The sequence below is a fragment of the Macrosteles quadrilineatus genome, unplaced genomic scaffold (assembly GCF_028750875.1).
Source record: "Macrosteles quadrilineatus isolate MER2022 unplaced genomic scaffold, UCM_ALF_1.0 Scaffold_4__1_contigs__length_99947679, whole genome shotgun sequence".
In the NCBI taxonomy this organism is placed as follows: domain Eukaryota; kingdom Metazoa; phylum Arthropoda; class Insecta; order Hemiptera; family Cicadellidae; genus Macrosteles; species Macrosteles quadrilineatus.
In genome coordinates this window covers 49,145,426-49,159,651 of record NW_026542597.1, presented here as the reverse complement: position 1 = coordinate 49,159,651, position 14,226 = coordinate 49,145,426, and the positions used below count along the sequence as shown (strand labels likewise).

At 36.2% G+C, this 14,226-nt stretch overlaps 1 protein-coding gene across 1 annotated transcript; it reads left to right on the top strand.

Annotated features, from left to right (window-relative positions):
- The first annotated feature begins 477 nt into the window (after positions 1–477).
- LOC128992912 (uncharacterized) lies at positions 478–1,533 on the top strand. Its single transcript, XM_054416656.1, has one exon. The coding sequence runs from the start codon at positions 478–480 to the stop codon at positions 1,531–1,533; it is 1,056 nt and encodes a 351-aa protein (XP_054272631.1).
- The last annotated feature ends 12,693 nt before the right edge of the window (positions 1,534–14,226 follow it).

Here is a 14,226-nt window from a genome sequence, read left to right as displayed (position 1 = left end):
AACACTTTCCCCGCCAAGTCAGCAATCCAAAAACGATAATAAATCATTACTTTTTCCGCCAAGAAAAATAATGTAATGTATGTAAGTTTGGCAACTTGGTGGCAGACTTTTGCTCGATCACTTTAAAAATTACCATAAAACTAGTTTCATTGAGCAAGTATCTCTCCCATTAGTACATAGGAAAGAGCTTATTTTACAAAATTTGACCTAATTTAGTGGTAATTACGTGTGGAGGATAAGCCGTTGTCTGGACCGGGGGCGTTGCCGCAGGGAATTGCGTGTGGAGGTTAAGCCGTCGGCTGGACCTAGGGGGGTTGCTACAGAGAATTACGTGAGGGTAAGCTATCGGCTGGACTGGGGGGGTGTTGCCGCAGCGGCTCTCTCCCACTCCACTCAGATAGAGAGAGGGGTAGTCGGCCGTGACGTCACCTTTCGGTAGGGTTTGCAGTCGGGAGTCTTTGCAGTCGGGAGCCCTTGATGCGTTCCCCAGACAAGTGTGTGAAGTGCAACGTGGAGTGCAATGTGGACGGGTCTGACGCTGTGAAGTGCTCGGAGTGCGGCGATGTGCTACACGTGGCCTGTGCGGGACCGAACGTGCAGAGAAAGACGCGAAAAAATAATCAGTTCAAGTGCGACAAATGTAAAGAGTCGTCGGTATCCATTTCAAGTGCTAGTGACAGTGAGGAGTCGTCGCTACTTAAAGCAATTAATAGTTTGCGCGCCGATTTCACCAATACGCTTGGTAAAAAACTCTCTGAAATGGAGAAAAAGATAAATGAATCGATCCACGGTAAGCTTAACGAAATAAATGACAAAATTAATTCGTGGCAAGAGACAGTTGTAACGTCAATAACAGATCTAAAATCCGAAAACGAACTGTTGAGAGAGGAGTGTGGCGAGCTGAAATCACGGTGTGATGACCTGTCCAAGCAGGTCGGCACTTTGACGGAAGACCTTCAGGAACTGCAACAATACAGCAGAATAGACAATCTAGAGATCGTCGGAGTCCCCCTGACTAAGGACGAGGATGTCTACGCAGTGCTGCAAGCAGTCGCCAACGCCATAAAGACGCCCTGGAGGCGTGATGACATCTCCATCGCACACCGAGTACCTTCGAGTCGCCAACGCTTCCCTAACATCATCGTGCGCTTCATCAGACGGACTGCCAAGCATGCATGGATCAGCTCAGCCAAAGATCTACCAGAGAACCTGACAGCCTTCATGGTCCACCGAAGCTTCCCCAACTCACCTGTCTTCATAAACGAACACCTGTCAGCTCACAGTAAGGCAACTTTAAACCATGCCAAGACATTAGTAAAAGAGAAACGTCTGGCATATGCATGGGTGAAGGAAGGTAAAATTCTTGTGAGGAAGACACCTAACGAGAGGCCGAAGCGAGTGAGGAGCGTCAAGGATGTGGAGGCGGCAGCGGGGGCGGCGGTTCAGCAGAAGCAGACCAACGACGAGGACAATGGTGAAGAATCAGCCGAAACAACGGACAGGTGTGAAGATCGTCGTGGCCAGGATGTGTAAAAACAATATTGCACTGTAAATATGTTAAGGTATAATATCATTTAGACTAACAATATTATTTTCTTAAGTCACGTTTTTGCTTGCACCTTGATAATCATAATTATATATTTTCTAGTTATTTATTTATATTATTATTTTTTTGGTTCAAACCTAAGTTTTAACATAGAAGTTTTTAAATCAGTGCTTGATAATTTATTTATTCAGTATTTATTTTAAAACATAAGCTAGGGCATGAAAGACATTTTTTGTATTAAATTATTTAGCCTTGAGGTACTTGAACGTTTCTTATCTCAATTATTTTTAATATGGGGAATGGATCAATTTATTATTGCAAGGGTATGCATCATAAATTAATTATATTACTAAGCCAGTTTCACTTAAAAGCTATATTAAATCTATATTTTTTTAAAGTAAAATGAATTTATGTCTATTTATTTTAAGAGTTACTAATCTAATTTTAAAGACATGAAAAAAAACAGTAAGGATTAACTCTTATCTATTGTGTTATCTATTCATAATATTCAATCAACATATTTACCACTTCATTTTTGACTAGTACTATTTAATTTAAAATATTGCTTTATAATAAATATGGTGAAACGAAATTAGACATGGACCTCACATAGAAAGGCCAATAAAATTAATTTTTAGTAGTTTAATTAACATTAAAATTTTGCATGTCATGAAAGATAAGTATGTGTAACGTAGATGACAGATAAATTAAATTTGTAATCGATAGATACATTAGTGGACCGAAGGACTGGGTGGGGCCTTTCAACGGCGACTGGTTTTTGTTTTTTGATTAAATCTTAAAATAGCTCAATATCTTTTTGTTTGCATTTCTTTAAGGGAACATGGAGGATTCCAATTTGTTTCTTGATCAATATAGGCAGATAGACTGTACAATAGTTGATAGGTTTAAGGACGTTGTTTTTAAAAGTTGCTCATACAAATTTCTATACATGAATGTTCGTAGTTACAATAAAAATTTCGATACACTTTTATTAATGTTACAGTCAATCGATGTAAGGTTTGATTTCATAGCGCTTGGGGAGACATGGCTGGGTAGGGATGGGGGGTCGGGGTTGGACATAGAGGGGTATAAATTGTATTGTACGACTCGGGGAAAAAATAAAAGTGATGGGGTATTGATGTATGTGAGTGAGAGAGTGAATGTGTGTGAATGCAAGGAACTGGAGCTGGGTGACGTGCATGGACTGACTTTGGACTTTGTTTTGTCCATCAAGGAACTAGATCTAACGTTCTGACTGTGTACCGTACACATGACAGCGACTTAGACAACTTTACTAACGCTCTTAGACCACACCCCACTAAACCATTTATTAATACCATAATTTATTAATAATTATTAATTATTATTAATTTATTAATAATAATTTATTAATACCATTTATTAATTTTGTGTGTGCGTGTTATTCTGGTATTTTCTGGTTACTATGAGAACAAAAATGACTGTAACACTTACGTCTTCATGGGTGACACTAACGCTAACTTACTAGAAACTGACTACAAAACTGAACGCTACTTGGACGTTTTTTACGAACATGGTTTTATATGTGGCATAAATACAACTACTAGAGTAGTAGGAAATAGTCAAACAAATATTGACCATATATTTGTAAGCCACAATGATTGCTCTGCCTTACAAACTGCTGTGGTGAGGACGGACATAACTGATCACTACAGTATTTGTCTACAAATAAGTCACAACCCTTGCACTAACACGTCACACAACATAAACACTTACATTGACAAAGCATCTTTGAGCTTAAACATTAAAGAGTGTGATTGGTCAGATGTCTCGCTTGCGAGTGATGTAAACACATCTACAGATATTCTTTTTGGCAAAATTAAAGATTGTGTAAACAAATCCACCAAACAAAGACCTGTTCTCAAACCGAGGCTGAGGCCACTCAAACCATGGATGACACAGGACTTGGTTAAAAAAATAAGGGATAGGGACAAATTGAGCAAGTTAGTTAGGAGGCAACCTTTTAATATGGAATTGATTTCAAAATTTCAAAGAATCAAAAATGAGCTAAACCAAGATACAAAACTAGCTAAATACAATTATTTTAGGGAAAAACTTTCAAATTCAAAAAACAATCCAAAAACGTTCTGGAGTACATTAAATGAATTAGCAGGTAGAGGTAATAGAAAGGACATTTTCCCGCTAACACAATTTGCAGCAAACAGACTGAATGTTGACAACGACTGTAGACTACAGGTGGCCGACGAGTTTAATGAGTACTTCGCCAACGTTGGTCCCAACTTGGCAGCAAGTATAGATTCGGGCGGTGGCGGTTTACCTGTGGTTGATGACACTGACCACGCTGTTGACTCCATACTCACACTTCACACTGTAACTGAACAGGAACTCTACACCTACGTCACTAGACTGCGAGGTGGCTCAGCTCCAGGGTATGATTGTGTATCAGCTGAACTACTCAAAGACAACTGGGAGACACTTAGACAACCACTGCTACATATAACTAACAAGAGTATCCAAAGTGGCATCTTCCCCAACGCCTACAAAATTGCCAAGGTTGTTCCCCTCTTCAAGTCTGGTGACGTCACCAATATCTCAAATTTTAGGCCAATTTCTTTGCTAAGTGTGTTCACCAAGATTTTAGAAAAAATTATCAAAGATCAAGTTTTTCATTACCTTAACCAGCACGATATTTTAACACACCACCAGTTTGGTTTTAGAAAATCAAAAAACATCACAGATGCATTGTTCGAGGTTAATAAAGATATAAATTTGGCCATCAGTAGAGGCAGGCGTGTTATTCTGGTATTTTTTGACTTGGCCAAAGCTTTCGACTCAGTGGATAGATCGCTCCTTTAAAAAAAATTAGAACTGATAGGTGTTAAAGATGTAGCTCTGCAATGGTTCCAATCTTATTTTGATAATAGAAAGCAGTTTGTAAATATTAATGGAATCAATGGAAATCTTGGTAATGTAGATTTTGGGGTGGTCCAAGGTAGCACGTTAGGGCCTTTACAATTCTTAATTTACATTAACAATCTTGTGAAATTAAATATTGAAGGTGATTTTTATCTTTTTGCTGACGACACATTATTATTATTCCAAGGCGAAACTTGGGACTCAGCTTTTGCCAATGCCGAAAGAGGCGTGTCAAAAATAAAAAAAATGGTTTGATCAGAATGTGTTAACGCTCAATGTCACTAAAACAAAATTTATTCCAATCTCCTTAAGAGCTCGAGGTGACACACTTCGCAACGAAATAAAAATTCATTCTTGTGGTCATGAATTCGGAAATAGTTGTCCCTGCCCGGTAATAAATCGAGTTCAAAATTATAAATATCTTGGAGTTGTGTTTGATTCTAAATTGTCATGGGCAGATCACGTGTCATATTTAAACAAAAAGTTAAGAAAACTGATTTTTGCTTTTCGCCAACTGCACCATTTTCTTGAAATGGATGAAATTAAAAATGCATATTTTGCTTATGTACAGTCGCTGCTTGAGGGGGGGGATAATTGCCTGGGGTGGTGCTTACAGCAACATTCTGCAACCTCTCGTTGTAACACAAAAGGCAATTATAAAAGCGGCACTTGGCAAGGGTAGGCAATACTCGTCGGATGCTCTGTTCACGGAAATGAATGTACTTGATTTAACGCAACTATTCATCAGAACAGTTTCGATGTTTATTTTCAAACACCACGAGTCACTCTTTGTTCGTCCACAACATGACCATAATACTCGACATGCACTGGGCCAAGGCATACGCTTACCCAGACTTACAAAGACATTTCCTACAACTAATTGCCACTACGTTGCACACATCATTTACTCTAACCTTCCACTAGACTTACGAGACTTTGACAGACACTCAGTTACAACGTACAAAAAAAACATTGTTCACTGGCTCAATCTCATTGGTAGGGATGGAGCTAATAGATTATTAGTTTCCATATACAGACAATAGCTGACAGCTGGTACAGCGTGTGATTGTGTGTGCGCGCGTGAGTGTGCCTTGGTGAGTATGTGCGTGTGTGTGTGTGTGTGTATGTGTGTGCAGTTCTCGATTCTGTGCCACAGGGACAGAGGGGAGTATTTCATTTGGTCCAAAATCGTTTGGTCCACAAGTTGTAAAACAGTTCGTTTGGTCCAAAATCGTTTGGTCCACAAGTTTTAAAACAGTTCGTTTGGTCCAAAATCGTTTTATGATCCAGTTGGGGAGTATTTCATTTGGTCCAAAATCGTTTGGTCCACAAGATGTAAAACAGTTCGTTTGGTCCAAAATCGTTTGGTCCACAAGATGTAAAACAGTTCGTTTGGTCCAAAATCGTTTGGTCCAAAAGTACAGGCAAAACCAGAATTACGATTGTGTATTGTGGAGTAAACTTATGAAATAGACTGTACGTTTCACTGTGGACCATTCGATCGGGTCGTTTTATTCAACACTCTATTACGAGTTCGTTTGGTCCAAAAGTATGAACTATTGCGTCCCTCACATAGAAGGCGTTCAAATAATCGCCGTCACGTCGTCAACCCAACCGCCTGCCTTCCGAGGCCTATTATTTGTTGTTTTGTGATATGTTTCTAAATAATATATACTAGTGGAACCCCGTCGAAATCGACGGTTAATCTTGAGGTTTTATGTAAATTCAGCTTCCTGTGATAGATAGAGTGGTCATTAAAATCTTAGTTAAATGAAGGGAGGATAAGCAATAGTAAGGGTGACGATTGTGTTCCCTAAAAAACGTGATTGATGAATTCGTTTAACACAATATTTCCTACCTTTTTATCGGCTGGTTGCCCAAAAGGTTTTTTAGGAGTCTTATAATTGTTTGTTCATGAGTTTGTTTCATGTCAAAGCCACTTTCACTATATGGGAGAATGAGTTCATATAATTGGTCTATCATGTTACGGAAAGAGTCAATATTTATTACTAACAACTAATTCCATCTGCTTTAGGAAAATCATTCAGATTGTATCCGGATTTATAAGTAAATCTTCATCTTTGGTCATAAAAATACAGAATTTTATCAGCATATTAAATTAGTTTTTTTTATTTGATACAAATATCTGATTCTCCAGAAAGCAGTAACATTCTTACTTCGATCTAATCAATTACCAATAAGCAATTGTGATAGTTGGTTTTATTCCTTCTCTTGCCATATTGACCCATGTATTTAATCATCCTGGTCTTACTTGATAATTCGTTTATTTATGGGGTAGTTTTGCCTTGGCCATATCGATCACATAAAGCTGTGCATGTATTTCGTGGATGGAATGAACCATAATTGTAGGAAGTTTGACCACAAATCTTGAACATTTGCTGAACCAAATCCATAACCTAGTCCAGCCTTGGTAAAAAATTATGCAAATGCGATGAGATGTGATGACACTGTTGTGTTTCCGAATTGTTTGTGTATAGTGAGGTTTAGATCCGTTGTTCGACCATCACATCTTTAGTTGAATAACATTCACTGACTCCATTGTGTATTCTTTCACTAAGCTGAATGAATGCATCAAAGTAAACTCTCTAAAAGTATGTAATAAACTGGAATTTAGGATTAATAACTTTCTATAACTTATCATGCATTTATTCATAAAATTATTAAAAATTTAATCCAGTTTCTGAAAACCACTATTATTTTTAAAAAAATATGGGCAACGTGCCTGAATGTTTGTCTCAGACAATTATGCATATCACAAAGAGTAGACCTATAATTGATGTACCTTAATGATATGTCTATGATAAATAAAAGTAGCCTATTTAACATTCATTTTCATAGACTGTAAAAGCCTTCTGCACTTTTATTATTCTGTATCGTATTACATAATGGGAAATTGTCCAATGATTAAATACACATGTATAACAATAATCTCGTGATGATCTGTCAGTATTGAATAATAAGACAAAATATCGGCAAAAGTAGTCAAAAAGGCAGACACCAACCAGTACAATAGATATAACATAATGCAATAAGAAATGATTGAAAGAGTTACTGTAATATTAAGATTATATAACTGTTCGTAATGGAACGTTATATTGCTAAACATGACATTATTAAGAACATCAATTTTAAAATAAGAAAATAAGATCCTTATATATAATTCTGTAAGACAAAATTTTTACCAGGAAATTGTGGACGTCCAGAAAATATGAGTAGGCTAATTAATGTAATTTTCATGTTCTATTTTAACCTTTTGATTAAGAATTATAGACAACCATGATCAATAGTAAACACTCCATTGTAAATAGGTACCGGTACAACAATACAAATTAAGGTGTATGATAAACATTTAAAACACGTTGGTCCACTGAACACTCTGTATATTAGAAGGTCGCCAAATGTGATAAAAACTGTTAATTTATAAGATTTCCAACCGTATGATACACTATTGAGCTATAAGTTTGTTTATGTACGCTTTAGTGGTTTGAATACAACAAAACATGGCGTCTTTAACGTTAAAAACATAGAAAGTCAACATGTTTAAAGCAAAAATTGTATTAATATTATTATTGTATACGACGGCGGATATTTGAACGCCTTCAATGTGAGGGACGCAATACTTTATACTTTGGACCAAACGAACTCGTATTAATGTGTTGGACCAAACGATTTTGGACCAAACGAACTGTTTTACAACTGTTGGACCAAACGATTTTGGACCAAATGAACGGCAATATAAACGTACAGTATATTTCATAAGTTTACTCTACAATGCAACATTTTACTTCTAGTTTGGCCTGTACTTTTGGACCAAACGATTTTGGACCAAACGAACGTGTTTTTAACTGTTGGACCAAACGATTTTGGACCAAACGAACGAGTTTTTAACTGTTGGACCAAACGATTTTGGACCAAACGAACGGCAATATAAACTGTGGACCAAACGACTTTGGACCAAATGAAATTGGATAAAACGATTTTGGACCAAACGAACGAGTTTTTAACTGTTGGACCAAACGATTTTGGACCAAACGAACGGCAATATAAACTGTGGACCAAACGACTTTGGACCATTTGAAGATGATCCGGACAGAGCATTGACGGCCCTAGTACCCTAGGGCTACCAGCCGCTTGTTGGTGTTGGGACGAGGACAGCTGAGTGTATCTGTGTGTGGTAGTGTGCGTGTGTGTGTGTGTGTGTGCGTGTTGTGTGTGGGGGGCGAGGGGGGCGTTTTGGATTGTTAATGGTAGGGGGAAGTCAACGAGTCAATCTGACATCATTATCTATGTTCCTATGCGATTAGCCAAAATTCCGCTAGCGCTTTGTAATCATGCCAGTAATTAGAAGTTTTTTGATTTGTTTTTTAATAAGTATCAAAGTTTCTTTTTCTTTCTTATTAGGCTGCAATATAAAACGACTCACTCCCACGCACGGGTTTTCCCATGTGGGTTTAATTTCGTATACTTTAAGGTATTTAGTTATAGTTCTATTGTAATACATTATTTGTAAAAACTGTAAAACAACTATTTTATACGGAATAAAAGAAATTTTGATTTTGATTTGTTTACTGGTAATTGTGAAAATGTAAAGGCAATGGACTATGGAACTAAATAAAAGAGCTGATTTGTATATTATGTTGTTATTTGATATCTTTGTAGAGTAAAATCATAGATGCAATAAAAAATATACCGTATTACTATTAAATTTTTTTGTCCTTGATGTTTTGACAATCATTAGTTTTTTCTGCCATCTTAAGTACTCAATTTTATTTGTAAATTGAATAATATGTACAAATTTATGTGTTAAGGGTGTGAATAGGTTTGTTTACCTTGGGGCAGAGCTGAATAGCAAAAACACTGTTGCGCAAGAAATCACAAAATGAATCATGGCTGGTAACAGAGCATATTATCACTGACTATTTAACACTATATAGTGATAGTTTTATATAGTAAATTATATTATGCAAACCTTCAGATCCTCAAATCCAAGCTGATGGCCCGCAAGACAAAGATGAAGCTGTACAAAACTCTCACAAGGCCTGTTGTTACTACAGTGCAGAAACCTGGTCTCTTTCCGCATTGAACACAAATGCCATTAGGGTTAAATTTTGTTTGTAAAAGCGTTGGCGGATGTGTATATTTTATACAACAGATGTAAGGATCGAAATGTTTCTATTTCAGGTCCTCTTCCCGTTGCAAAGCATGGGTACATAAGCTAGTGTTAAATATACAAAAGCCTTAAAGCTACAATCAACAATTGACCTTTAACAAACATCTAAGTAGCCGAATGTTTATGGTGTTCGTCTACGGTTATGGTGGTCGAAAATATTGAGGTTGCTGGGTTTGATCCAGAGTGGCTCGATTTCAGGGCCATTTGACACTAAAAATTATACACTAATAACTCATATCAAAATTCATATTAAGAGTAAATTTTCGACCATAGTAATTACCTTGACTAGAGTGAACAAAGATACAATGCAAGAAAATGATCAACTCTTCAATGTATTAGAACTAAGGTCCAAGTGCTGTCTATGTTATGACCAGGATACATTCTTGCTTGGATCTGTCTTATGTTTTAATTAATTGTTGTTAGGTAGTAAAATTGAAAGAGTTTTCTACTGAGAGCCGATGGGGGGAGATTGGTCCCCAGTAGCCTAACCCCAGTAGCTGCTCACGGAGTTAAATGCGAGAAAAAGCTAATTGTTCCGCTTTGTCTGTCAAAATTCCAAAACTACCTCAATCGTCTATATTTTTGTAATATCCCATTCCCATCTCGTAAGCGAACTTTGATCAACAATTATTTTATGTAGCTTATACATTACATTACAACCTAGTGAAGTAAACTTAAACTACGTTCAATTGCAATTCGCTATGTTATTGAGCCGATACCCAGTGTTTTGTATTCCACCATAACCCATTTGCCAACATAAAAGTAGACTGTTTGGCAAGGAGAACTGTCTCGAAGACAGAGATATCTCTCCACAGTCAACGCAACTCTGCAGATGTCTTATAGCGAGGAACAATTAGAATCAATGTAGCAAGAGCCTTTCTCTGTACTGGGGTTAAAATGCTCGCTTTTCGCAAGCACGGACAGCTGAAGAGGCCAGTTGCCCTACAGGGTCAGAGGTGCCTACATGTCTTAACAGAGACACGGTCCAGGGTTACTATCGTCAACAATTTAGACGATGAAGCTCTTCTTTGAAAACGTAAACATTAAATTTATTAAGCCCAACACGTAGAAAGTCTCCATTTACAGTATAATCTATGTAACATTACATGGGTCTCATAATATCCTGGATTCCTGTTTCCTGCGAGGTGAAACATTTTGACAAAGATTAAACCTTGAACGGGATTGAATATACAGTGGCACTCATGTTGTACCAGCGAACTTACTTTCATTGGACTGCATTTTTTTTTACTTTGTAACAAAAAATAATCAGTAAAAAAATATCTAACAGTACATTTTGAATAGTTGAAATTTTGTTAATTAAGTTAGAGCACCTTATTAGTCAATTTTTATTATGCTTTATATATGAATTAGGTATCAAATGCAAGTCTCAATCGTCAAAGCAATCAAGTACAAAGTAAAGAGTAGCCTAGGCATTAATAGTACAAAAATTAAGTTCAAAAACAATTTATTTACTTTAAATAATATCAGTGGATTGTTTAGTACTGTCAAGTTGTTGTTTAGTTACTATAAATATTTAAAAAAAGTACTACACCTTATCTTCAAATAGCAGATCCAATAGTGCTAGATAAATATTAGAATCGTTTCAAATATTGTTAAACTGATTGGCTCTCCCTTTAAACGGATAAACTATCAGGTAGTTGTCAACATTTATTGACGTTCAATACACATCCAATAACTTTCAAATATCAAACTCTCGGGCTTTGAAACTTATTGCTTTGAAAGCGTTTTTTGTGTTTATTTTTGTTGTTTTTTGTTGTTTTTGTATTGTTGCTTTTTTCTGGGTTTACCAAGAAGTAAAAGTCTTGCATACAATGTTTTACAAATTGTTAATTTTAAAGATACATGATCAAGATCGTGGAATAACAATTCCATTTCAACCCACCCCGTAGAGGCTGGAGATGAATGAAAGATGGACGTATAAGTAAAAGTTAGACCAATTGATTCTTGTTTGGATCAATCAATTGATGTTCGACGACCGAGTAAATGTTTGCCAAAGATTGATTTTGCAACCTTCGGAAAAGGCATTAGCGTAGCCATCTCCACATTTTGCTCTGACAGGTTCACTACGCTGTGACGTCACTCGTCGGGAAGTGTGCTCCAGGCGAACGGTCAATTTCTTGCCAAATTCGCTGCGGACCATCTCAGAATATCATGGACACTTTGCATTCGCCGCCCTCACCAAATGTTAAGCATTTGAATTGCAATGCAATGCGTGATGAAATTACTGTTACATAAATACATAGAAGGCGAGATATGGCTTTGTATACAAAAACTATCCGAGGAACACTCAAAGGCTTAATAGGCTATCCTTGTAAATCAATGTTATGTTTAGAACAAGAATGTACCACCAGGCCACTCTGGCTTCAATTATCTTGGGTTTATGTAGTTTTTATTTAAACTATTCAAAACCATTTTTCAAACGCAATGAAAGGAATTTTACTCTTCCACGTCAGGTATAAATGACATGGGCTCAATGATACGTGCTAACATTCACCGTAATGAGAAACTTTAATATATTTTGTCTAAATTAAATTATGATGATTAGAAAAAATAAATGTCTTTCTCCAAAAGTATAACATTGAATTGCGATGTAGGCCTAAATCAATTGATTTGTACATATCAGCTACCAAAATCTGCAGAATGACAAATTAAGGTGGTTAAAATCTAATAAATAATGTAAACGATTGTTGAAAAATATATTTTTTTATTGTTTACAATACAGGCAAAACGATTTTTGGGGGAGGGAAACAAACCCCCACCTCCACAATACCCCTTTCCTGTCGTTAACCCTCACTGGTTCGCGATATCATTATCATTGATGTTGATTTTACAAAATTTCTATAAAATCTGACAGTTTTTACATATTGTATCGTGTGCCTACGGTCAAAAACGCGTGTCCATTTAATCATTAATTTTGAAGGAACGGTATTTTTAGACTGCTACTGCTGTAAATATATACTTCCAAATAAAAAAAATCGCTAGAAACTATCAACAAAATCCCATCTATATGGACTAACTGTATATTGCATAGTGAGTGAGTAGAAAAGTAAAAGAGCTTAAATTTTCAGTGTTGGTTTGTAGCGTATGATTTATCTGACAAAAAGATTGTTTGAAATCAGTTAGCCTTTCGGTGAGCATTTCACAACTGTTTTAACTTTTAAAAGTGACGACATTACGACATCTTCATTGATGAACACTATTCATACCTAAATAGAAGTTATATTTCTCTCCTGTCACGAGATTATGGAATATATCAATCCGTCGACAGGCGTAATTTATAACTATTGTTCAACACTTGCTTGGAAATTTGGTTGTTACATAGAACACTTATATATACATAACCACAAATTAAAGAGAGCAGACAGTGGATAAAATAGATAAAGGTCTTCTCTCTTTAATATATCTATCTATCTATCTACTATTACTTTTATAAAGAAGAGGTGATGTCTGTCTGTCTGTGTGTTTGTATGAGCTAAACTCACAAACTATTGAACCGACTGGGCTCAAATTGCACTCAAATGAAGCTACAGTTCCGAGGATACATATAAAACTATTCCCGCTTCAGTATCGACATAGGACTCTGCCCCGTGGGCTTTCAAAAATCTGAAGCGAGAGATTTAAAAGTAAATATTTATTGATGGTAACCATGGTAACCAAAAAACCCCCCACAAAGTTTAAAAACGTAAACAAGCAGAACTAACTGTCAAATGAATTCTTATTTCACAATTCCACACAGCTGGTCCAAGCATAACAGTATGGATCATAAACATTTAATAAATGATGTCACTCGACGAAATGTAAACATTATTAACAATATTTAAATGGAACTCAAGAGTTTTATGAGAATTATTTTTTAGATATATTTTCTTGTAAACAGTAGTATAATACCCTTGCCGCAGCAAACCTAAGTGAATTTCCATTTGCCTGACTATAATTTCACTAAGATATGTTAGAAAATTACACTATTGACAGGTTTGGAACTAATTGTGATAGCCTTTCGTTTACAGTACAGATCATTCAACATGTTATTTGATCATCCTTAAAATCTAACATTGTTTTGTATCCTAGGTAGCCTAAACAAGTGTTCGCAGTCTGAGTTATCAAAACTTACTATTATCAAGTGAAGTAATTATTTTTAAGGCATTTTCAATGAACCAACATTGTCTCTTTTGCATGCTGACCCCGTTGCAAGGCACGGGTATAGCTGCTAGTCTATGATATAACTGGCATTTCAATTCATTATAAAGGGGTCATTCATAAGGAAATCAACTAATTATTGTTGTTTATGCGTTTACCACACCAGTAACAAGTAACCACAGAAAACCCTTATTTTTTGTGAGTTTAGGCAATGTTTTATATTTGACCAGCCATTTCGTACAATTCAACTCTGGGAATTGAAAGTCCTAGTAGTAACACTATAAACTATGAAACACATAATGTTTTCAATCAATATATTTGATATGTTATAATAAATTACCCAATTATAGATCAAACGCATCAGTTTGTTTTACAAAGTACCCAATTTGAATTATTTCAGTCAGCTGTGTGGCAT

Coding starts and splice junctions, on each gene's coding strand:
- LOC128992912 (XM_054416656.1), top strand. CDS start 478: ATGCGTTCCCCAGACAAGTGTGTGAAGTGCAACGTGGAGTGCAATGTG.